Genomic DNA, 23872 nt, shown 5'->3' with positions numbered 1-23872 from the left:
TGCCCGCTCCTCCAGAGGGCCCCAGGGCCCATCAGGTGAGAATAATGAACAGAGACAGGCTGGAGAGGGGGCAGAGAGTTGCCATCTGGGCAACGGATAAGATCTCACCCACCCCCGCCATTGCCCCAACTCAGCCTTAGAACTGGGTTCGAAGAGTTAAGTTAGTCTTCTCGCCCCAGCCACGGAAGCTCTATCAAACCCCACTGCTTGAGTCTTTCTTCGAAGCCACAGCCATGCAGCCGCACGGTCGGCACGGTCCTACATAGGGCTTCCTCTTGCCCCCCAAATATGCCCGTCCCGTTCTCCTGTCTCTGTATTTGCCCAGCACGTAACCTTGTCCTCCGCCCCCCACCCCACCATCATAGCCCTTCGCTCCTGCTCACGGCCACAGCCACGCAGCCGCACCCTCAGCATGTTCCAATTTAGCACTTCTCCCGCCACTATCCCCCTGCCTTTCTCCTCCTGCCTCTATTCTTCCCCAGAATTTAGCCCGGGGCCTCTGTTTCCCACCATCCCACCCCTTCGCTGCTGCTCGCGGCCGCGGCCGAGCAGCTGCTGCTTCGGTGGAGCCCGCCCAGCCTCCGGCTACCCTCTGCCCGCCTCCTCCCGGCCCTTCCCCTGCTGCGCACCTCCATTCCCTCCCACCCTGGTCCATCGGTCTCTCTGCGCCCCGCAGCTACAGAACCTGGAGTCATTGCGCGCGCTGCTGAAAGGCACAGAGGCGGAGCTGAGCATGCGCGTGTCGGAGGCTGCGCGAAGGCAGGAGGACCCGCTGCAGCGGCAGCGCACCCTGGTGGAGGAGGAGCGGCTGCGCTATCTCAACGACGAGGAGCTCATTACCCAGCAGCTCAAGTGAGGCTGGGCCCCCGGGGCGGAGGGAGGGCTGGGGGTGCGGCCTGGGCCCACAACCTGGTTCCACTGGGAGGTGCAGCTCCCTTCCTTCTGAATCACAGGTGACGTTGGTCTGGTCTGAAGCCTGAGTTCCTTCTCCTCTGTGGCCTGATTTCTCTGTGACCCACAAACCTTTGACCATCTGGCACAATTCCTGATTTCTTTCTTTCTTTTCTTTTTCTTTTTCTTTTTTTTTCCTGGCTTGACGCCTTGCTTTTGCTATGCTTTTGCTTCCTCATGGTCCACAGTCTGGCTTCCCCTTGGCCTGCAGCCTAACTTTCATGTGGCCAGCAGCAGGATTTCAGTCTGTCCTCTGCCTGCTTTCATTCTGGACCTGTGACCTGTACAAAGTGACCCTTGGGGAGCCACAGCTGCCACCACTCTACTTCCCTGACCTCCGAGGCCCGATGTAGCCAAGGAAAACCCTCCTCCCATCCTAGTCCACTAAAACAAGGCTCTAGCTTTTTCAGAAGGAATGAGGAACAGAGAACATCCTGCTCCCAGTTGCTTAGACGTGGAAGGGTTAACCAGAGACAGTCCTCTGATCCAAATTTAGCAAATGGCTGTCTGGCCAAGATTCCGTCGTCTGGCACCGTTGATGGGAGAAGCTGCCTTTTGCTGTCCGTCCACTGAGTGAGCACCCCCGCCCCATGGCAGCCTTCCCTCATTAGTCACTGGGGTCTGAGACAGAGGTCCTGCTCCTTTCTCTGGCTTCCCTCTTGGTGGCACAGGGCACAAAGGGACTTGAAGTCCAGCTCCAGCAATGAGAGACTATGTGATCAGGGTAGTTTCTGCCCTTCTCTGTTCTTCAGCTTCCTTATCTGTGCCCAATAAGATTTTTGCTGTTCTTTCCAGGGAGGGCTTGGGTTCTACTGGCCAGTGACTTGGGGAGCCAGGAGAGGAAAGGATCCCAGCTTGCAAGGGGCTCCTTGAGAAGGGTCCCTACTTCTCAGCCTTGGGCCCACACAGCCTATGCATTTCAGTAGGGCACAAGATTCCCATGACCCCTTGGGGCTGAGGTGAAATAAGGGGCCACTTCTCTTGGAAGTAAGCTGGCGGCAGCCACCCCATCACTTCCAATGTAAAAGCTTAAGGACAACATCAGTCAGATCTCCAAGTAGACTGACGGCTGCCATCACCCCTCATCCATTGACCCAACTTTTCTGTCCTCTCCTTGCCCCTTTTCACTCAGCACAGAGGAGCTGGGTTAGAACTTTTTAAAGGAACTTTACTGAGACATTAAAGGAAAATAAAAGAAAATATAAAAGCATAGAGGCAGAAGAGATGAAAAGACAGATTGAAGCTTCTGTCATATGCATGTCTGGTCCTCAGCTTCCTGGGGGCCTCAGTTCTCCAGGAGCACACAGACTCCCTGCCCGCTGTCTTGTTATCAAACTCTGTTCATACGGCTCACTTGAGAGAGTTTGGGCTGCTACGTTGCTTCTGGCAGGATTCTCCATCCACTTTGAAGGGGGTCCTGCCTTTTCGGGGGGCGGCCCGGGCTGGGCTGTACATCAGCCCCACAGTGGCTCTAGCTTGGCTTACAAGGGCCCTCCCTGCCAGCTCCCCTAGCATCCCTGGGCTTTAGGCTGACCAGCAGGCCCATCCTTACCCCTATCCTGGCTGTAGCCCCTGAAGGCCCACTCTTGTTCTGCTTTGCTCTGCCCCTTCCTCTTGCCCTGGCATCTTGCTGGAGGTTAAGGCCAATTCTGTGCTTCATTCAGCTTGGCTCTCTCACCTGTTTTTCTACCGAAGCATTTGATCCCTGTCTAGACGTTACCCTCTGCCAACTGAGACCTTTTGGCCTCTGGAGCCCAACTAGAACTAACCCAGTACCGGCTTTGTAGGCATACGAGCTACTCAGTCACAAAGGGCCCCATGCTCTTAATGGCCCCATACTCTGCTGTTGTCATCTTGGAATCTGTAATGATTTTTTAACCAGGGGCAAAATCTTCATATTCCACTGGGCCCCATAAATTATAGAGCTGGTTCCGTCCTGACCCTGCCCTCTCCACCCCTCCAGGACTGAACCTGGGTCTGGAAAGCCCAACCACTTTGTGATAATGGTGTCTAGACTTGCACCAGTCTGGGGTTCATTTGCAGAGCCCGCACAAGTTGGGTCTCCCAAAACTTCGGCAGGTTTTGTGATCAGAAAATCAAGGTGACGGGGCGCCTGGGTGGCTCAGTCAGCTGAACATCCAACTCTTGATCTCAGCTCAGGTCTTGATCTCAGGGTCATGAGTTCAAGCCCCACGCTGGGTGTGAAGCCTACTTTAAAAAAAATGAGGTGCTAATTGCGCCTAAGGAGGACCTAGCCTCTTCTGCCTGAGAGTTGCAGTGTCGTGTCCTTTTGAAGGCTTACTCGAGTCCTCCTTTAAATGAGGGTCTCTTCCCCTCAGAGTGATGTCTGGAAGTGACCATTTTACAAGACTGGCACACCCTGAGCCAGTTAGGTGTCACGCATAGCAGGGGAGAGTTGTTGTTTCCCATGTAGGAGAGCAAGGGCTGGGTGGGACAGGGATGGGGATGGGCTGATGTTAGGTCCAATGTGGAGGTGAGATGCAGCCGAATCCAACAGCCGAAGTCAGACATGAATAGATTCTGCTTTGCTGCAAAATAGTTGCATGACCTGAAACAAGCTACTTAATCTCCCTGAACCTCTTTTTTTTTTTTTTAATGTTTTAATGTTTATTTATTTTTGAGAGAGAGACAGAGTGTGAGTGGGGGAGGAGCAGAGAGAGGAGACACAGTATCCAAAGTAGGGTCCAGGCTCTGAGCGGTCAGCACAGAGCCCGATGCAGGGCTCGAACCCACGAACCATGAGATCATGACCTGAGCCGAAGTCGGACGCTTAACTGACTGAGCCACCCAGGTGCCGTCCCCCCGCCGCCCAACCCTTTTTAATGCCAAAGTTCATTGTGTTAGTTAGGGTAGCTGCTATAACAAATTGTGTAATGATTTAAAAGTAATAGACATACGTTTTTTGTTTTTGTTTTTTCTCTCATGGAACAGTACCGGGTGGGTTAGTGGAACAACTGTTTTCCATGCAATCATTCAGGGACCCAGGCTAATGGAGGTTTTGCCATCTCCAATACATGCCTTCTGAGATCATGCCAAGGGTCCTTGCCTTTCAACCCATAGGAAGGGGGGGAAGAGCATGGAGGAGCTTACAGGGGAGGTTTTAATGGGCAGGCCTGGAAGCAGCCTATACGCCTTCAACTCACTTTCCATTGGCTGGACCTCAGGCATTGGCCATTTTAACCGCAAGGGATGCTGGGAAATGTAGTCTAATGTCTGAGCTACCGGTTGTGTGTAAACGGGAGGTAATAATGGCTCCCCACACCCAGGATTTTTTGTGAGGATTAAATAAGGTAATGAAAGTGGAGGGCTGAATGTGGCACCCGGTGTGCTATAAGCGCTTAGTACAAGTTAGGCAGCTCTTTAACCGCCAGGGCTGAGTCACAGGAATGTGTCCTTGCTCCAGTGTGGTCTGTCTTTTCATCCGCTAGTTGGATGGAGATGTATAGGCATGCTGATAAGATTTGCTAGTGACACAGAGCTTTGAGGGGAAGCAAATCTGTTGCAGGGTAGAGCCGAGATTCAAAAGTTGTTCCCACCTGGATTGTTGAGCTGAAATCCGGCAGATGGCGTTTGACAAGAATGTATGTAAAGCCTTGCATGTGGGTCAGGGATGTCAGTGACTCACGTACGGAATTGGAATGACCTACCTGGACAGCGGTTCCTTCTTTCACTTATTCATTCATTCCACAATTATTTACCAGACACCTATTCTGCTCCAGGCACGGTGCCAGGTGCCGGGAATTGGAGATGAATCCAGAAGACCCGGTCCCTCTCTGCCTGCCAGGAGCTACACAGCCCAGCAGGCAAGAGCTCCAAGGGTTGGTGAGGGAGGCAGAAAGCAGACTCCCAACTCCCAAGTGTAGAAGTTCCCACTGAGACCTGAGGAAGGAGTGGGAATTAGTCACACGTGTGCATATGTGTGCATGAGTGTGTGTGTGTGTGTGTGTGTGTGTGTAAATGGAATGTTCTAGGCAGAAGAAATGGCATCGGAAAGGCCTAGAGAAGGCAGCAAGTACAAGGACCTCAGAGAAGTTGTAGACCGTTCTAAACAGAAGGAAGCCAGAGGAGGACAGGGGATGTGGCTGGAGGGAAACTAAGAGCAGCCCCCAGGGACTGACCCCTTACCACCCCTTTCCCATGTGTATTTGCTCCCTTAATCCTCACAATGGCCCCTGGAGGGAAGAACTCTCACTACCCCCCCCCCCCCCCCATTTCTTGGATAGGAAGGTTACAGCCCAGAAATAGTACATAACTTGTCCAAGGTCTCTCTGCTGGGACGGGCAGAGCTGGGATTGGAATTTGGATCTGATTCTAGAGCCAAATTTTCAACTACTACCCTCATGCCCTTCTTGGCTTGGATTTTAGCTTCAGGACGATGGGATCCATGTAAGGTTCAACGCAGGAGGTAATGACTTGGTGTGATTTTACATTTTAGAAAGATGTGGGGCTTGGGGTTCCTGGGTGGCTCGGTCGGTTGAGCATCCGGCTCTTGGTTTCAGCTCAGGGCACGATCTCACGGTTTCGTGAGTTTGAGCCCCACATCGCATCAGCTCTGTGCTGACAGTGCAGAGCCTGCTTGGGATTCTCTCTCTCTTCCTTTCTCTCTCCCCCTCCCCCACTCATGCTGTCTCTGTCTCTCTCAAATAAATAAACAAAAATACTCTTAAAAAATAAAGATGTGGGATTTTAAACGGCACAAGCCCAGCATAAACCTGCTGACACCTGAAAACAGTTTTGTCCTCAAGGGAAGAGGCTGAGTGCCTGGATCATTTGAGAAAAGGTAGATGGACATGGCAGGGGCCACCCCTCAAGAGAGGAGACCCCACAGGGGCACATGCAGTGGCCTCCCGTTCCCTGAAAGGCTGCCAGGTTCTCTGCTGCCTCTTTGGCAGGAAGGGCAGAGGATGCAAGTTATAGGGAGGGAGATTCGGGCTGACGTTTGGCATTTCTCTGAGGTTTGATCTCACCTGGGCCTGTAGCCTGGTGAATGGCTTTTAATTGCGATCCGACCGGTGGCCTGATTTCTTTCCAGCTGCCCAATTTCAGGGGGCTGGGCTGGGGCCAGAAGGGCTGAGGGGGTCTCTCTCTGGCCGCAGTGACCTGGAGAAGTCGGTGGAGAAGATCCAACGGGATGTGTCCCACAACCACCGGCTGGTGCCTGGGCCGGAGCTGGAGGAGAAGGCGCTGGTGCTGAAGCAGCTCGGGGAGACCCTGACTGAGCTCAAGGGTGAGCCTGGAGGCGAGAGTGTGGCACGTGGTCCAGTGGGGGAGTCCCTGCTTCACCCCCACCGCCCACCCCCGGGCGCTGCCCTCCCTGCTGCCTGTCCTCCCTGTCCTTGGAGCTGCTCCCTCCCCAGCTCACTCCTTCTGGTCCCCTCAGCTCACTTCCCAGGCCTGCAGAGCAAGATGCGGGTAGTGCTGCGTGTGGAGGTGGAGGCCGTGAAGTTCCTGAAGGAGGAGCCGCAGCGCCTAGACGGGCTACTCAAGCGCTGCCGTGGGGTCACAGACATGCTGGCCCAGATCCGAAGGTCTTTCTATCCCTGACTTCTTAGCTCCGACCTCCGATTTCCCAGGAGGTCACACACTGGGCGTAGATCAATAGATCGGCCTGGCCCCTTATCCTGACTCCTTTAGAGGTCACTGATATGCCAACTGGATCTGAACGTCAACTCTGACCTGTGACCCCTGGCATGGTGTAGGCTTGGCTCTCCCTTATGCTGGATGCAGTCACTCCTCCCCAGACCCTTCTGTCTGTCCTGCAAGATCCCAGAGCCCTCCTCACGCCCTGCCTCCCCCAGGCCAGGCTTCCCTCACATGGGGCCCCCAACACGTGGGTCTCACAGCTGCCCCTAACTCTCCCAACCCCAGGCAAGTGGACGAGGGTGTGTGGCCACCCCCCAACAATCTCCTGAATCAGTCCCCCAAGAAGGTGACGGCCGAGACGGACTTCAACAAGAGCTTGGACTTCGAAATGCCACCCCCCAGCCCTCCACTGAACCTCCATGAGCTGAGTGGGCCCGCTGAGGGAGCCCCTCCTACTCCTAAGGGCAACCCTACCAAAGGCCTGGACGCTGCTGGCAAGAGAAGCGTGGACAAGGCTGTGTCTGTTGAGGTGCTGGGCCCGGGATGGGGGGAGGCACAAGCCAGGCTCACGTATTCTCACCACCATCCTAGATTGGGAAGTGCCAGCACGTGGGTACCTTTTCCTGGGGGAGGAGGAAGTCTGAGAAGCACATGGATGGTGGCATTAGTTCTGCCAGACAGAAAAGCATTTTATGAACCTGTGACAGTCAAGGCAGTGTGATGCTGGCATAAGAATGGGCCGTGTGGTCAACGAAGCAGAATAGAATGTCCCCCAACAGGGCTGAGTGTATCAGGAGAGTAGCGTGTGACAAAGGCGGCATTCCAGACTTACAGGGAGACACTCAAGGAGAAGTCTGAGGGTCCCCCAGGGGCTGGATCAAACTCCCTTCTCCATTCCTGGCGTGCGTGGCTGGGGGAAGGGGCTGCAGCCCCTGAGGCCAGGAGCAGGCAGCTGCTTCAGTGCTGATTCTCAGTCCTCCTGTCAAGGCTGCCGAACGGGACTGGGAGGAGAAGCGGGCAGCCCTGACCCAGTACAGCGCCAAGGACATCAACCGGCTGCTGGAGGAGACGCAGGCAGAGCTGCTGAAGGCCATCCCTGACCTGGACTGTGCGAGCAAGGCCCACCCGGGCCTGGCCCCCACCCCTGACCACAAGCCCCCTAAGGCCCCCCACGGCCAGAAGGCAGCCCCCCGAACGGAGCCCAGTGGAAGGAGGGGCTCAGGTATGGGGGCAGGTAGGGGACTGGCAAAGAGCCCAGAGGAGGGGGGCCCCCATCGTCAGGAGCTCTGGGGTTGGTGGGGGAGGCCCTTGGGCGTGAGACCCTCTGCGGTCATCCTGCCAGAGGAGGGAGGTGCTGGGGCATCAGCATCCTGACCTTCAGCCGCTATAGGGAGACCCAGAGGGCAGGGTAGCGCTGGACTCCATCCGGGGCTTTTCCTGCTGCCGTGATTGCTGCTGAGAGACCCACGCAGGGAGGATGAGCAGGCCCAGGCTCTGTCTGCATGTCATGACCAAGCATGTGCTCTGAACCAGGCTGTGCTCAGACAGGGCATGGTGCTGGTCCCTACGGTCGTGGTTTCTGTGCTCCCCGAGCCCGTGAGCTCACAGGGGAGGCAGAAATCCAACCAGGAATAGCAGTCACCATTCATTCATTCCTGCTGTACGTATTTGTTAAGCACCTACTGTGTGCTGAGGATAAGGAGATAAGACACTGCATGTTTCCAAGGAGCTTAAAATTTAGTGGCGGTGTAATACTAACATTTTTGTTTATTGGGCACTTACTATGTGACGGGAACTACTCCAAATGCTTTCTATATATTAATCCTTACAATTTTGCAACAACCCCAGGGGGCAGATACGGTAATTATTCCCATTTTATAGATGAGAACACTAAGGCACAATGTAGCTAAGAGATCTGTCCCAGGCCATGCTTAGTGGGTAAACCAGAAAATAGGACGCAGGTGCTGCCTGTAACGGTGGCCACGCAGTCCTAGAGAAGGCCCTGGAAGAGCGGGAAGGGCTTTCCGTTGGAGGTGACTTTCCACTGGAGTCTTGAAAGCAAGTAGGCCTTTCCATGGACAGTGAGAGAGGGCACTTCAGGGAGAGGGAACAGCATGTGCAAATGGCCGGAGGTGTGTGTTTGGTGTCGCTGAGCAGGGTTCAGGCCAGGAAGTAGCAAGCAGAGCTGAGGCTGAAAGATGGGCAGTCGTGGGGGGTGCTGGGCCAAGGAGTTTGGGCATGGTTTGGAGTCATGGGGAGCCACTGGGGCTCAAAGCAGCGGAGTGTCAGGCTCCAGTGACTTTTCTGTAGGTTGCCCTTGGAAACAGTCCCCACCCCTGGAAAAACGGGGAGGGGGAGCCTGGTGGGTCAGGCCGGGCTCTTGCACGTGTAACTGCTGTCTCTTGATGGAGAAGAGAGGAAGGTGTGTGCAGGGCAGCTGCTGAGGGGCAGGCGGGAAAGAGATGGACGAGAGCAGCGTTTCTCAGACTTGAATGTGTGCGCGAAATCGCCGGAAGATCTGCCAGAATGTGGGTTCTGATACAGCAGCTGTGGGTGAGGCCTGAGCTTCTGCATTTCTAACAGGCTCCCAGGTGCTGCCAGTGCTGCTGGTCCGCAGACCGCACTTTGAGTAGCTGGGGTGGGAGTGCACTAAGAGGAGTGACGGGAGTGGGTTTCACGGGGAAGTGAGCGTGAACAAGGAGGGACCTGTGTCCTCCTCCCTGAGCTTTCCTCTCCCCTCCTCCCTGGAGGAGGAAGCAAGGTTTCTCCCCTTGGTGCACGGACTCCGAAGTTAAGTGTCCCCTGACCCCCAGCCCCTTGGCTGCCCACAGATGAGCTGACGGTGCCTCGATACCGCACAGAGAAGCCCTCCAAGTCGCCCCCGCCGCCCCCTCCCCGCCGGAGCTTCCCCTCCTCCCATGGCCTGACCACCACGCGCACTGGGGAGGTTGTGGTCACCAGCAAGAAGGACTCGGCCTTCATCAAGGTACCAACCCCACCTGGGGCAGCGGGATACCCAAGATGACCTCTGAAGACCCTCTGGGGCGGAAGGAAAGGAGGGGGCTGGCCAGTGGTGACTCTGTTTATGGCTCGGGCTTCCACCACGGGAAGGGGGCCTCTGGCAGGGGACAGAGGAAGCAGCAGATGAGGAGCTGGAGCAGGAAAGGCCCCCCCGGATGGGGCCTGTGCGGTGAGCTGGTGCCGGAGGGGGGCAGAGCCTGGTCCTGACGGGGGCCTGGGCCTTGCAGAAGGCCGAGTCCGAGGAACTGGAGGTGCAGAAGCCCCAAGTGAAGCTGCGCCGGACCGTGTCCGAGGTGGCCCGCCCGGCCTCCACACCACCCATCATGGCCTCTGCCATCAAGGATGAGGACGACGAGGACCGCATCATCGCCGAGCTAGAGGTGGGTCAAGGGCATGCCTGGTCCCTGAGTCCTCGGCCAGGCTCCTCCCTCTCCCCACCAAGCTGACCCCACTAGGGAGGGGACTGGGCTTCCGGGCTCCTGCTGAGTGCTGGCCTGTTCGGGACCCCTCCTTCTTGCCTCGATTTCGCCACCACTGTAAAATGGGGGGAGGGGGCCCGAAGTCCCTCTTTGCAGGTTTGAGGGTTTTTTTATGGTAGTCTCTGAAACCACCCCCCCCCCAACACCACTGCCCCGAGACCCCCTATGCTCTGAGACCCCCGGGCCTGAATGTTCTGAGAACAGAGTGCTTTAACACCCTGATACCCACGTACCTTGAGCGCCCCCTGTGCCGTAAGTCATCCATCCTCAAGTGCTCTCAGCCCCTCTCCCCAAGTGGCTGGAGACCCTGACTACCTAGGCCTCGGGAGGAGGAGACAAGATGGAGGGCAGAGTGGCCAGTGAGCATGGTGAGGGGCTGAGGAGTAAGGCTGGCGTCCCTCCCGGTGGGCCACAGGCCAGCACCCCTGTCCTCCTTGTGCCCCCTTCTCCAAACCTGCCCCCACCTTCTGCTCCTCAGGTGTTTGAGAGAAGCTCAGTGTCTTCCCTCCCCCCCACGCCCCGCCGCCAGCCGATCCCCACCTTGCTGGCACCCCAGGACCTGGGGCCCCCTGGGGGCTCAGCCCAGGGCCCCACATGGAAGGTAACGGGCTGTCCCCCACCTCTCACGGCTCTGTCTCCGCCTGTGCCTCCACACCTTCCTCTCCTCACCTCTCACGCTAACCCGCTAACACGCCAGTCACGTCCCCACGTCTGGCCACTGCCACAGCCTCACCCGCCTGGCCTCACCCCTGCCCTGCCACGAGGACAGGCGCGTAACCCTTCCCTCCCTCTTCGAGACTCTAGCAGTCTGGTACCTGGTGGCGCCTTGTGTCTGCATTTTCTTACAGGCTTGATTCTGAGTTGGGTATTTCGTTCCAATCCGCAGCCAGAGTTCAGATCTGACCCAGAGCCTGGGTTTTGTCTTGGTCCAAGATGGGAGCTTGGATCTTGCTCACTACATGACTTTAGGTCCAACTCAGAATCTGACTTTGTCCTGAGCCCTTGCCTAGTCCCTGCACCTGACTCCTCTCCTCTGCTGCTGGTGCCAGGTGGGGGCTCCGTTTCCCCCCCTAGAATCTATGCCTTGCACCGGGGGCCAGGAGAAAGGCTCACTGATAGCCTCCTTCTATCCCATGGCCCCAGTGGTCAGGGAACTTGGAGTAGAAGCAGCCTATGCCCTTCCTCAGCTGCTGGTTTTGTCTCTTAGCATTGGGAAGTTCTTCCTTCTCTCTGACTTCAGTCCTTGCTGCTGTCCTGCTACACTTATTCTCTCTTTATTCTTTCTTGGGAATTTGGGGGTAGACCTGCTGTCTGCACCCCCCTCCCAGGGGACTGTGCTTGGGGAGGGGGACCTGGGGAAGGCGGCCTGGGAATCTCTCCCTCTTCCCAGTCAGGTTGGGGCAGGAGGGCCTCTGCTCTGGGGAGAGGGCGGCCTCCTGTGCACACACATGCTCACCTACCTTGTCTGGTTCTCTCTGGCCCACAGTGGGCTCCACGCTGTCTCGCACCTGATTTCCGGCCTGGCTTGAGGCTTGAGGCTTGTGGTGCTTTGGCTCCCTGGCCAGGGGGAGCAGACAGGCACTAAACAGGGGGACAGAACTGTCTGCCGGGCAAAGGATGGGCACAGAGCAGTCTAAGGAGCCATCTGGGGATGAGCAGTACGGAAGGGGTGCCCCATGGGCTGGCCATGCCCTTGGCACTTTGGCCCACTGCACCCAGCCGCTCCTGCCTCTTTCTGGCCTTTGGGAGCTAATCCTGAAGGGGTCCAGTGGGCAAAGCCCCCCTGCTGGCCTTTTGGGCTGGCTTCCCCTCTGCATCCTGTGGCGCCATCGAGCAGTGGAGCCGGGCAGGCATGGGTCGCCTCTCTGTCTTCCCAGCCTGCACCCCGCCACCTCCAGGTAAGCAGGTGGCAAGGCTGGATGGGTTGCCTTGGGGGAGGGAGGCTTGAGGTCCCTGCTGCCCCCCTGGAATATCCCCATGGCTCCTTTTGGTGGAAAGAGCACTGGACTTGGAGTCAGACTGCCTGGGTTCAAATCCTCGCTCTGCCACTAACTAGCTGTGGGTAAGTGACCTTGGGTGGATCTCAGGACACCCACCCTCAATGTCCTCATCTGCAAAGTGAGGACCACAGGAGCGGTAGCCATTTCGTGCCGAAGAAGAATTTGGCTGAGCCCCTCCCCTTGTGGCTGTGAAGCCCTTGGAGAAAGCTCCAAAAGTAGAGGAGCTCACTGCCTCTGGCCAGGCCAGGCCTGCCTCAGGCCAGGAGTCTCTGGCCTGAGATTAGGGTGACAGCCCCACCCTTCGAGGCCAGGTCAATTCAACAAATAGCTAATATTTGCCAAGTGCTGACGCTGTTCTAAGCACACGCTCGCGTGAGCTCACTTAATTTTCCACCACCTCTCTGCTCTTGTTACCTCATCGTACAGATGGGCAAACTCATGGGAGGACCCATGGGACCTGCTCCCAGAGTTTAACGTGGGCAGTGAGAGGCAACCCTGTGTCTGTGCTTCCCGATAAACCAGCGTCTCTGCCAGCAAGTGGGAGACCACAGTGTGGGGTCGGAAGAGGCCCGAGTTCTAGTCCAAGCCTTGCCTCTGACTTGTTGAGCGAACTCAGTCACCACCCTCCTCTGCCTCAGTTTCCCCATCTGTGAAAGGAAGGGGCTGGGCTCACCCACGTCTGACCCCCCTGCCCACACCATCCCAGCTCAGGGTGTTTGGTTTGCAGGGATCATAGTCTCCCTCATCTTTCTTCTCCCCCCAGGCTGCCCCAAGTCCCAGGGCTTTCTGCGTCCCCCAGATCATCTTGACGGAGTGTACCCCCAACCCTCCCTCCCCACCAGAGGCCAGACCTGAGGAATCCGGTCACAGGACAGCCCCCACCCCGCGACCCCGGACCCTGGCTGGCAGTGGGAGGGGCTGGGATGGTGCACGGGCCCTGCCAGAGGTAGTGACCAAGGCTGCCCAGCCCAGGAGCAGCTTGGCGCCTGAGAAGGACGGGGCGGCTCAGAAGAGACTGAGGACGAGGAGCTGCATCACAGAGGAGGGAGGAGCCGGCGTCCCCTGTTCTTGGGGACCAGCCCCTGACGGGACTCTGGAGCCCTCCACTGCTGACAGCCACCCAGAGGAGACCCCCAAGGACACGGGACAGGATGTCCAACCCGGCAGTGGGGAGCCCAGGGGCCAGCCCGCTGCCGGCCTGGGCTGCACAGTGAGAGGTGCCACCACCCAGCGGATGGACAGCCTGGAGGAGACACTCCGGGAGCTGGAAGCCACTCTGAGCCAGATGGGTGCAGCCCTCGCCATGGGGCCCCCTGGCAGCCCCCCACCCCTGCCACCCGGTCCCCAGGTGGCTGCCTCCTCCCCTTTGCCTCTCCCCCTGCCTTCATGCTCTAGACTCTGTCCTCAGAGCTGCAGAGTGGGGGGGCTGCAGGGGCACCACACCAGGCCCCTCCTCCCACTGGCCTTTTCTCAGCCCCTGCCAGCCTCCTGAGAGCCCGGTGCCATATGGGGTTTGCAGGCAGAGCCTGGGAGGCTGGGAAGCTGGCCTACCCAGGGATCAGCCCAGCCAGCCCTGGCAGGGACCGGGTCCTCTCCCCTCTGCTCTGTATCTATAAACCAACAAATAAAGTTCTCTCCTCCTTTTCCATCCCCGCGCTCCCCTCCCCCTCTCCTGTCTGACTCTCTTTGCCTCTGTTGTTTCTCTGTCTGCGCCTCTGACTCCCCAGAGCCCTTGTGGGAAGGGTGGTACCTGGGGTGGTTCAAAGGAGCTGGGCTTGTCCATCTCTAGGGAGACTTCACCCCCATTCTCCCGTTCAGAGGAAGACATAGGTCTGGGGCTGCTAATCTGACTCTGTCTGCCATTATAAAGACCCCGCCTCAAATCTCAGGCATGCTCTGCCAGACCCAGCAGTGGGGGTGATGGCAAGGACTCTCACTTTGGAAGTAGCTTCCCCGGGAGAGTACCTGCTACCCCTGGGTTACTCAAGGAAACCACCAAAGAGCCCTCCCTGGGGAGCTGTTGGGAACCTGGCTGGGAGGCCCCTGTCCCCTCTTCTGCAGGAAGGCCTTAAACCTGGCCTCAGAGAGTGGACCTGGGTCCTGGACTGGGATGTGGGGCCCGGGAGGTCCAAAGGTCTCCAGTTGCCAAGGGCCCACCGAGGAGGTCCCAGCCCAGCCCCAGAGATCAGGTCACCCAGCGCCTAGGATTCCGGAATGATCCTGCCTCCAACCCCCACCCTGTTCCTCTTCCTGCAGAGTGGTGGTGGCAGTGTGCCACCCATGAAGGTGGTGACTCCAGGGGCCTCTCGGCTGAAGGCAGTCCAGGGCCAGGCAGGCAGCCCCGACAAAGGCAAGCATGGCAAGCAGAGGGCCGAGTACATGAGGATCCAGGCCCAGCAGCAGGTAGGTGTGGGTGCGGTGGGATGGGGCTTGGCCCGTCCTGGCCCCTCCCCCCCCCCCCCCCCCCGCAGTGCTGTGTGCTCCTGCTGTGAGCTGGGCATCTCCTGCCAGCTGCCCAGAGACCTCCTCCCTGCCAGCACGGCCCCACCAGTTCCTTGAGCCATCTTTTCCCTCCTCCCATCAACCCTGGCTCTCTGGAGCTGCTCTACAACATACATTTTTAACCAGGCTACTCTCCTTTTAGGAGACCCTCACTGGGAGCCGAGAAGGTCTCTCCCCGGCTGCTCCTGGAGGAGGGGGAGCCGGAGGACTCATGTCCCCACTGGCCCGATGCCTGAGGCCCTTCCAAGGCCGGGCCTGCCCTGGGGTGTGGGAGTGGGTTGCCACGTCCCTTTGTCCTCCTGCTTCTGCTCCGCTTCCTCTCCCTGCTCTCAGCCCCCCTCTCGCGGGGGTCGGGTCCTCCCCACTCTCCTCTTGGCCTCCCTCTTGGATTTTGGGCCGTCTCCCACCTGAGGGAGAGACCAATTCTGCATCTGCTTTTCAGTCTTGTGTTTGGGCTTTGGTGGGTTCCACTGACGTCAGTGGGGAGGGGGAGATGTGGCCCCCAGGTGGGCTGGGAATGACAGGGCTGCTGTCACCTCTTTCAGATTTAGTCAGCAGGCTTGGGGGCAGGTGTATGGAATTGACAGCCTCACCTGTGGGTGTTTCTGCCCTTTGGCCTGCCGTGTGGCCTGGTCAGAAGGTGCAGGGTGGTCCCTGGGCCTAGATATTGAGAGAGACCTTTAGCGCGCTCATTTGGTTCAGTAGCATTTCTGAGCACCTGCTGTGTGCCAGGCCCGTTCTGGGTGCTGGGGTGGGAGTGGGTGCTGTAAAATGTCCACATACTGTGACCTGAAGAAGGTTCTAGGCTCAGAGGCAGGAGGTTAGAGATGGCAAGTCCAGCTACCTTCTTTACAGATGAAGGGACAGCTCAGAGAAGGAAAGGGGCTTCCCAAGGGCCCACAGCAAGGTGGTATCAGAGCCAGGATGGGACCCAGGAATCGCAAAGCCCTTTCCACCACATGGCCCTGGGACGGCCCTGGGCACGAAAGGCCCTGCCTCCCTGTCTGCTGGTTCCCTGGAGAGACCCCTGGAGACGGGCCACCCAGGCCCCACCCGCCCCCGACCAGCTCTCCTCACTAGCTCCCTGCTGGCCCGCCATCTTCCTCACGGGTCCCCAGACACGTCCTGCAAATCCCACCCCCAGCTCTTTGTCCTGCCACCACAGTGCACGAGTTCCCCTCGTCCTGTCCGGGCCGGTCCCTCCTTCGTGTCCACAACAGCAGCTGACATTTGCTCACTTGTGCCAGGCTCACACATTATATCGTTTCACATTCACCACACCAGTCCGAGGAACATCCTCCTGATCCCCCTTTGTTAGATGGGGAAACTGAGGCTTTGCCCGAGGTCAGGCCGCTGGCAAAAAGAGCAGGACAACATCCAGGCTGTGTGAGGCCCCTCCCCCCACATACCTTGCCTTCGGCCGATTCAGTGGGCACCTTGCTGGGCTACAACTATGCTCTGTCATCTCTCTCCCTGACTTCTCCCGCTCCAGGCCCCCAGCTCCTCTCTCCTGCCCCCTTGCCCCCTCTGTGGCCTCTACGCCCTCTCCTCCATTCAGTTCCCAGCCCACCGCACCTTCCCTCCAGCCTCATCCCAGGGCTGGGCTAGGTCTCCAGTGGCCCCCAGACTTTCTCTTCCTCCCATGCCCTACTCCTCTCTCTGCAGGATGTGCAGTATAGACCCTGCCCCCCCACATACACACGAATGCACGTGCACACACACACACACACACACACACGGGGGAGCTGTGTGTAGACCCTCCATTCCTTGCTATCCTCTCCTCCCTTGTCAGCCCTCACCCTGACCCTCCTGACCCCTTTCTGGGCGTTTCTCCTCTGCCTGTTCACTTCGCTGGGCCCCACTTCCTCCTGGGCCTCTTAGCTCTTCATACCACACACACCTCCCCCTGGCACCCTCTGTCCCTGCCCGGAGTCTCTGTTCTGAGCCCAAGCCTGCCCATTAGAAAATGTCACCCTCCCTCCCCGGGGCATCCACCATGCTGGGGAGTCTCGGTGGTTCCTCCTTCCTCCCTTACCACCTACTGTCCATGGTTCTCTCCCCACCAGGACCACAGGCCTAGCCATCCCTCTCACTTGCACTGTCTAGGAGCCTTTCTTTAAAAAAGCACCTTCTCCCTAAGAAAGCGATATATGTTCCTTGTGGGAATTTCTTAAAGAAGCAGCGGAAAAAAATCATCCTATGCCTCATTACCTAAATGCATGCCCTTCTAAGGTCTCCCTGTGACTTCTGTCACCTCTAGCCTATTTTCCCAGACCTGCGGGCTGGGGAGGGATATTTACAAAATGCAAATTATCGATTATGTCATTCCCCCAACTCCAAGCCCATGCCCACTGCTCCCTGCCGGGTGAGAACATCACCCAGGGTGCTTTGTGACCAGCCTGGGTTCCTTCCTCCTGGCTCTCCTGACACCCTCCACCCCACACCCTCGATTTGCTCCAGCCACACTGGGTCAGTGTCCTCTGGGCCCAGACACTGCTCTGTATGGGCCCAGGCTGTGAACTTGGTCAAAGTCCTCGGCCTTCTGCAGGCTCCTCCCTCATCTGTACAATGGGGACAGAAACCCAGCAGCGGGGTTCTGAGGTCACATGATACCTGGTGTGGGAAAGAACTGTGAGAGCCCCCATGGTGCTCTGCTCAGGAGAGTCCCCATAATCCTCCACTGCCCTGGACGTTTGTCAGTGCCAAGGGCCAGGCAGTGGCCTTTCTCCTATCATGTGGTTCTAACATTTGGGGCTCGAAGCTGCCTTCGAGGAGGAGGTTCTAGGCTTCGCTCTCAGGGGTTCTAGGCACACAGATCTGTTTAGGAGGAGGAGAACCTTCCCCAGGAGCCCCCAGCTGACCTCCCCTCTCTTCTCATTGCCCGTTTCCAAATCGGTCACTGGCCAGGAGAACAGAATTGTTCCAAATGTGTAGATTGCTCAGGACCCACCCCACCTGGGCTGAGGGAAAGGCCCACGTTTCCTGATAGATGGAGGCCTGATTCAGGCAGGATTTCATCAGCGAGGAGGGAGGGCGTGTGGGCCTGGGAGGAAGTGACCCTGGAGGAGGCACCAGCCAGCAGGGTCTGCCGACATGAGATGGTCTGTGCCTGTGCGGAGATCCGTGACCTAGCTCGGAGCTGCAGGCCAGCACGCTTAGGGCGTGGAGCGGGTGCTAGACTCTGACCCATGGGAGGAGGAGGGCGCAGGGCTCAGCCCTCTGGGCCCAGCTAATGGCTCTGGTCTCCTCCCAGCTGAAAGCTGAAGGTTTGTGCCTTGCCGCAAAGGTGACAGAGCTCTGTTTCTCCAGACACAATTGGAAGTGACAGGGGAAGACTGGTTGGTGAAATGAAGTGATAGAAAACTTGAGAGACAACTGCTGTGTTACCTGAGAAGTGAGCTGCACGGGGACAGGAGCACTGGGCACAGGCGGCATGCTCCCTCAGCTTCAGGAGCGGGGACTTCAGATGTCGCCACGGCCAGTCTCCTGGAAGGGAGGGATGGCTGATAGGGCTTTATAAACAAGAGCTCCAAGAGAAGCTACAAGCGATCTTGGTCTCCATGAAGAAGGAGCGGGGGTGTCCGCACAGGCCATTTACAGGCCTTGCGCCGGCTGTGGGAGGAAGGGGCCCTCGCCTGGGTGAGGACATGTCACCGGAGTGAATAGTCAGGTGGCTGTACAAGCTGGAAGGCAGATATTTCAAAGACCAAAGCTCAGAATGGACCAGGGCTCTTGACAAATGCTAAAGGGAAGGAAGAGAAAAAGCTTTTAACTAGAGAGATGGGTTGAGAACAAAGAGGACAGCCTGGAGGGAATCAGCAGCCAGCTTGGGGACACGGTGAGATGTGAGGGGACACAGGGGGCTCCCCTCCCACCCGGCTTTGGGAGAAAGAACTTTGAATGGGAAAGGGTGGGAGGGGAGGGGAGGGGCAGGACTGGAGCCCAAGGCTAGTGACCGGGAGTGAGACAGTTCTAGGTTGCCTTGTAATGAGCCAGTGTCCGGGCCCAGGTACCGGGACCCCGTGAGCAGGGGCCATGCCTGGCACATGGCCCTCGGTCAAAGGACTGAGTGAACGGAAAGATCTTGTGGCTGCAGCCCTGGAACCTCTTTGAGTCCAAACAGAAGAGCTACAGTAAAGGGGGAGGGGTTAGGAGGCCCAGACGGGAGACCCTTGCCTTGATTTTCATAAAGGGAAAATGCAGACTGCAGACGACTTGTGCGATGAGCAAAACCCAGATGAATCACTGCACGTGTGGAAGAAGAAATGGTGATCATCAACAGCAAGGGCAGGTTCACGGTCAGCCAGTCAGGCTGCCCGAGATCTCCTCGTTGCCCTTGCTGGCTGCTGGAGGCGCTCTCTGCCTTCCCTACCGGGAGGCATCTGCTAGAGCCCACCCAGTGGCGGGTGGTAGCGTAGGTGGGTGGGAAATGGAGTGACCTTGCCCAGACCGAGGCTGTGGGAGGTCTCTAGTGATGTGCCACAGCACTCTGTTTCCTTCTGCTTCCTTCCTTCCTTCCTTTTTTTTTTTTTAATCAATGCTATTTATCATACTAGTGGCTTTGCAGGGTGGGGGAGGGGTGGACGAGTACAACCACAGAGAGAAACCCGGTCTGCGGAGCCCCATCCCAGTGGCTCTTAAGGTCGTGTGCAGCAGGGTCACCTAGGGTGCCGGCCTAAAATGCAGATTCCCGAGCCTGAGCCAGAGGTACGTTCTGGAGCAGGGGCCCCGAAATCTGCATCTGTGACACATCATCCTCTGGAGGTGATGCAGGTGGCTCTGGAACCATACAAAGATCCAGACCCAGTAGGGACACAGGGAGTCCGCCAGAGGCGGGAGGAGGCGCGGCTCTCTCTAATTATCAGAGCTGACCAGTGAGGGCAGACACTTCACGGGGGAGTGACCTCCCATGACCCACAACCCACAAGGCTGGAGGCTGGAGGAACACTTGTAGGGGATGCAGTGGGGCTTCCTGCCTTGGGTCAGAGGCTGGAGGCAGTGAGTGCCTTTTCTTCCAGCTTGCGGTGGGAGGGGTTGGGGGGTTCTTTAGAGAAGTGCTCCCCCGGGGAGGACAAGCTTGCCCCTTAGTTGTCCCCATAAGACCTTCTGCTTAGTAGCAGCCTCCTGCAGAAGGCAGAAGGGGCCCTGCGGGGCTGCTGGCCCGTTGAGACTAACACCCCACCGACTCCCAGCCTGGGCCTCTAGTCTCTCCGCCCGCACCCCTGTGGCCGCCAATGTCTCACACCTTCCTCCCTCTCCTGTCCTCCCCACTCCCACCTCCCTGTCCACCTGTCCTTGGTGTGGTCTCCCCTGTGTTTCTCTGGTCTCTCTCCTCCTCCTCCTCTCTTTCCCCTAAGTAACCCTGGTCCCTAGGCCTTTGGGTCCAACTCTGTCCCCACCCCCTACCCTGTTCTGTCCTCCACTGTGGCCCCTTCCTCCCCGTCTCAGGGGATGACTCTCTCCAGATGCCCCTCTGGCTTCTTCCTTTTGCAGTTAATGTTCTCTTGGATTTGTGGAGGTTTTTCATTTTTAAGAACTTCAGCTGGGGACCAGCATGAAGGCTCTCCATTCCTCTCTCTGACCCCCTGACCCCTGTTTTTGTTCCAGGCCACTAAACCATCTAAAGAGATGAGTGGGTCGAATGAGACCTCAAGCCCAGTCTCAGAAAAGCCCGCGGCTTCCAGAACCTCTATCCCTGTATTGACTTCCTTTGGGGCGAGGAATTCTTCCATCTCCTTCTAGAAGCCCCCTCCCACCTCCACCTCAGCCTGTCCCCCCTCCTCACCCCTGTCACTTCTCTCCCTGCTCACCTTCCTCTCATCTCCACCCTACCCCCACCCCATTCTCTGGACCCTCTGAAGGGTTTGCCGCGGGTGTGGCCCTCCTCCGCTCTCTGCACCCATCCCCTTGTTGGTGTTTTTGGTTTTTTAAACGACTCACTTTTAATTATCTTTTTTTTTTTTTTTTTAAGTAAAATAGTAAAACTAAAAACCAAAACACACCACCTTCCCTTGATTTCCTGTTTCTGGTCCGCCTCCTGTCATCCTTGCTCCATTTTCTCTTTACCCACGCTTCCTCCCAAGTCCATCCCCACGTTCCTGCACCCTACGCTCCCTTCCTGAGAGCACCCCAACCAAACTCTGAGCCACGGAGACTTGGAGCGGCGGGACACCCCTCTCCCCTTCCTCGGAAACCTCCCCGGAGGAAAACCTGGACGTTGGACCAACCCCACTATCAGGCCGGCAGCCAGGACGCAGGGAGACTCTAGCCCTGGAGGTGCCCCACCTGCCGGCCTCAACAGGACTGAACTCCACTCCGCTCCCTTCTGCTCGTGCCCTGTGGGTCTGGAGTCATGATGGGTGGGGCAGGGGTGGAGGGGCCGGTATGAGGCCTTTGAATCTGCGTGTCCGTGTCCGTGGAGACGAGTTGGCTTCCTGGGACTCCCTTTTTGTGGTGAGGAGCCACCTGGCCCGTGCTGAGCGAGGAGGGGGCCCTGCTGGACGGTTGGTTGTGGGTGGCGGGTTGAACAGACAGCCTGACCCTGGGGGTCACTGCCTTGGAAGAGGGCAGCCCCGAGGAGGGGTATTTGGTACTTTCAGTTTCCTAATTTAGCACTTTAAATGACATTAACTTATTTAATGGGGGTAGGGTGGGCAAGAATGAAGGGCCTAGAAAACTAGATTTGGGGACCTGGAGGGTGGGAAGGGGCTGGTTGTAAGGGAAGTGGGGGGAATAGAGAGGGTCTGATGGGGGGGGCGGTGAGGACAGCTCTGACCCAAAGGTCAAGTGACATGACCTTCAGCCATCTTCTTTGAGGTAATGAGGGTTTTCAGGGAAGGGATGAGATGTGATTTTTTCAGCGGGGAGCTGGTGACCCTTGGTGAGTTCCTTGAGGGTCCCTGAGGCCTGACCAGCCAGCCAGCGCCCCTAAACCGACCTGTGGATGCCTGTGTAGCTTAAGGCCAGGTCCTGAGAGGAGGAGAGAAAGACCAATTTTGGTTCTCAGCCCCAGGCCACCCAAGGGCACAGTGAGGGGCCAGCAAGGGGGTTACACGAGTGGGGGGTGGTGCAAGGAGGGTCCCCAGGGAGTAGGATTCTTATTTGGAGCACAAAGTGGGGTAAGCACAGGGGAGACTTTGGAGTTAGTCTCCCCAAGTAAGCACAGAAAGAAGGAGCCATTGAAGGGGCAGAACCCCCTAGTCCCTGGGGCCTGGCTGGAAGGTCAGTGCCTGGGGAGAGCCAGGGGAGCTGTTGAGGGCTGGGGAGGGAGGGGCAACCAGGGTTGTGTTTCTTCATTTCTTTTTGTTTTGTTTTTGTTTTTGTTTTTGTTTTGTTGGTTCATCCTTGTTTTCTAGCTTTGGATCATTTTTGTACAAAGGCAAGCAAGCCTTTTTGAAAAATAACAAAAGAAGAGGAAAAAAAAAAATCCCTCCTGAAAAAAAAAAAAAACCCTTGGAAAATAGAAAAAAAAAAAGGACCTCATAAATGATGCAATTACTTTTAATTGCAGGCAACTCTTTACATTTAAGTGAAGTGTCTTAACATTTTATATTGTTTTAAAAATATATTTACATATTATATATATATAATATACGTAATATAAATATATATAAATATTTAAAAAAAAAAAGAAAAAAAAAACCACGGCGCTCTCTCCCTGGCCGCTGTTTCGGCGGGGGAGGGGGGCTGGAGGATGGGCACATCGGCCTGGCTTCTGTGGTCCAGTGAAATGGTTTGCTTTGATTTGGCTGTACAGAGACCCCCTGACTGGGAGGGGAGGGGGGAGTGGTGCCCCCTCCTCCCTCCACTCCATTACTCTTTGCTTGCTACTTTTCGCTTGCCCCCACCTCCCACCCTCGGCCCTGTGACCTGAACGTGTGCCCCACCGTCTTTGTCCTGAGTTGAACGTCCCTTTGTGGGGGGAGGAGGAGGTGTCCATCCACAAGGGGCAGATGGAGGGAGCCGTGGGCCCCACCCCACCCACTCACGGAGAGCCCAGTGGGATTTGCATCTTTCTTTCCCTTTGGTTCCTGCACATTTCCGGGCTGAGAGGCGTTTGTGTGGAGTTGTGCGCAGCCTGTGTGGTGTGTGTGTGTGTGTGTGTGTGTGTGCGCGCGTGCGCGCGCACTGGCACAGGTCCACTTACCCATGTGTGGAGGGAAGCATGTGTGTGCACAGGCGTGACCTTCTACGCGGGTGTGCGGGGAGGCATGCGCACTAAGTGCATGTACCCTGCTGGGGCGTCGGCACGTGCCCCCCCTGCATGTCAGTCCAGGGAGCTTCGCGCATGAGAAGGCGTGTAGTGTGTGTGTGCAGACACGCGTGGCTGCGAGAGACTCGTATGTGTGCGGGCCACATACGCGTGGACAGGGGTGTACGTGAAGGTGCATGTGACCGTGTGCGGGCATGTGCGTGTGCACAGGTGTGGAGACTCAGGCGCGTGGGAATGCCTGCGTGTGTGTTCCATCGGCCCTGCACCGCTCGCTTTGGCTCCCCTCCCAAGCCCCCAGCCCCTGGCCCTCTGCAAGCCCGCAGCACGTCAATGCCCCCCAGCTGCATGCGCCTCGCTGCTCTGTCCATCAGTGTGTGCTTGACCAAGAGAAAACTAAGACGTCCAGGGGGGTCCCTGTACCTGGTCCCCCCGCCCCCACCCACTGTGCTGTGTTACTCGCATGGGGGGGGTTCCTTTCCCGCCCCTTCCACAATATGCTGTTTCCCCAGGAGCCTCCGGCCTGCGGCTCTGAGAGGGGGTCCAGGTGAGGCCCCACCCCCACCCCAGGCTGAGCCCCGGCTCCGCACCCCCGCCCCGTCCACCCCGTAGGGCCCGTGTTGGTGTAGCAGTGATGGCTTCTGTGGATATTCTGTGACCTCTGTCAGTGTAACTTGACAATTTCTAAATGGAAAAGGATTGCTGTGTTTTCTCTGTCTCTCTTTTTTAATGTCCTTTTTCTTCTCCTCACTTCCCTGCTCTCTTTCCTTTCCAGTTTTTCTAGCTGAGTGTTTGGGGCTTAAATAAAACTTGTTTCTTTTTCCTCTCCTGGATCTCCTTTCTATAGGCTGCTGTCTCATTATTTCTCACCTTAGCCCTGGAAGGTGTTGGGATGGATGGGGCGGAGATGGGGAATCTGGCAGGTAACTGCCCTGCAGCATTGAAAGAGGAGGGGGCAGGAACAGGGACCCTTGGGGCTGCTGCCGTCCCACAGGCCCATGAGAACCCACATCATGGACACGGGAGAGGAACACCGCTGACTCGCGTCACCGCCCTCGGTGAGGTAGCCACGGGCATCTCTTACACCTGAGACCACAGAGCCAGAG

At 57.3% G+C, this 23872-nt stretch overlaps 1 protein-coding gene across 14 annotated transcripts in view; it reads left to right on the top strand.

Annotated features, from left to right (window-relative positions):
- The window catches only part of SRCIN1 (SRC kinase signaling inhibitor 1), a 67483-nt gene extending 43891 nt beyond the window's left edge, over window positions 1–23592 (top strand). For 10 of the 14 annotated variants that reach the window (XM_078437227.2, XM_060646247.3, XM_078437228.2 and 7 more), the window contains 11 exons: window positions 677–852; window positions 6069–6199; window positions 6353–6500; window positions 6841–7084; window positions 7543–7777; window positions 9387–9541; window positions 9804–9956; window positions 10534–10656; window positions 12819–13403; window positions 14312–14458; window positions 20165–23592. In XM_078437227.2, coding sequence (XP_078293353.1) covers window positions 677–852; window positions 6069–6199; window positions 6353–6500; window positions 6841–7084; window positions 7543–7777; window positions 9387–9541; window positions 9804–9956; window positions 10534–10656; window positions 12819–13403; window positions 14312–14458; window positions 20165–20299 — 2232 coding nt within the window. In that variant the 3' untranslated portion in view covers window positions 20300–23592. The remainder of the gene's footprint in view (window positions 1–676; window positions 853–6068; window positions 6200–6352; window positions 6501–6840; window positions 7085–7542; window positions 7778–9386; window positions 9542–9803; window positions 9957–10533; window positions 10657–12818; window positions 13404–14311; window positions 14459–20164) is intronic. The other 4 variants (XM_078437230.2, XM_078437231.2, XM_060646250.3 and 1 more) reach the window with 2 other exon arrangements.
- The last annotated feature ends 280 nt before the right edge of the window (window positions 23593–23872 follow it).

This window comes from Panthera onca, chromosome E1, assembly GCF_046562875.1.
Source record: "Panthera onca isolate mPanOnc1 chromosome E1, mPanOnc1 haplotype 2, whole genome shotgun sequence".
NCBI classification, from domain to species: Eukaryota; Metazoa; Chordata; class Mammalia; order Carnivora; family Felidae; genus Panthera; species Panthera onca.
The sequence above is the reverse complement of the archived record's forward strand: the minus strand, read 5'-3'. Positions and strand labels throughout refer to the sequence as shown.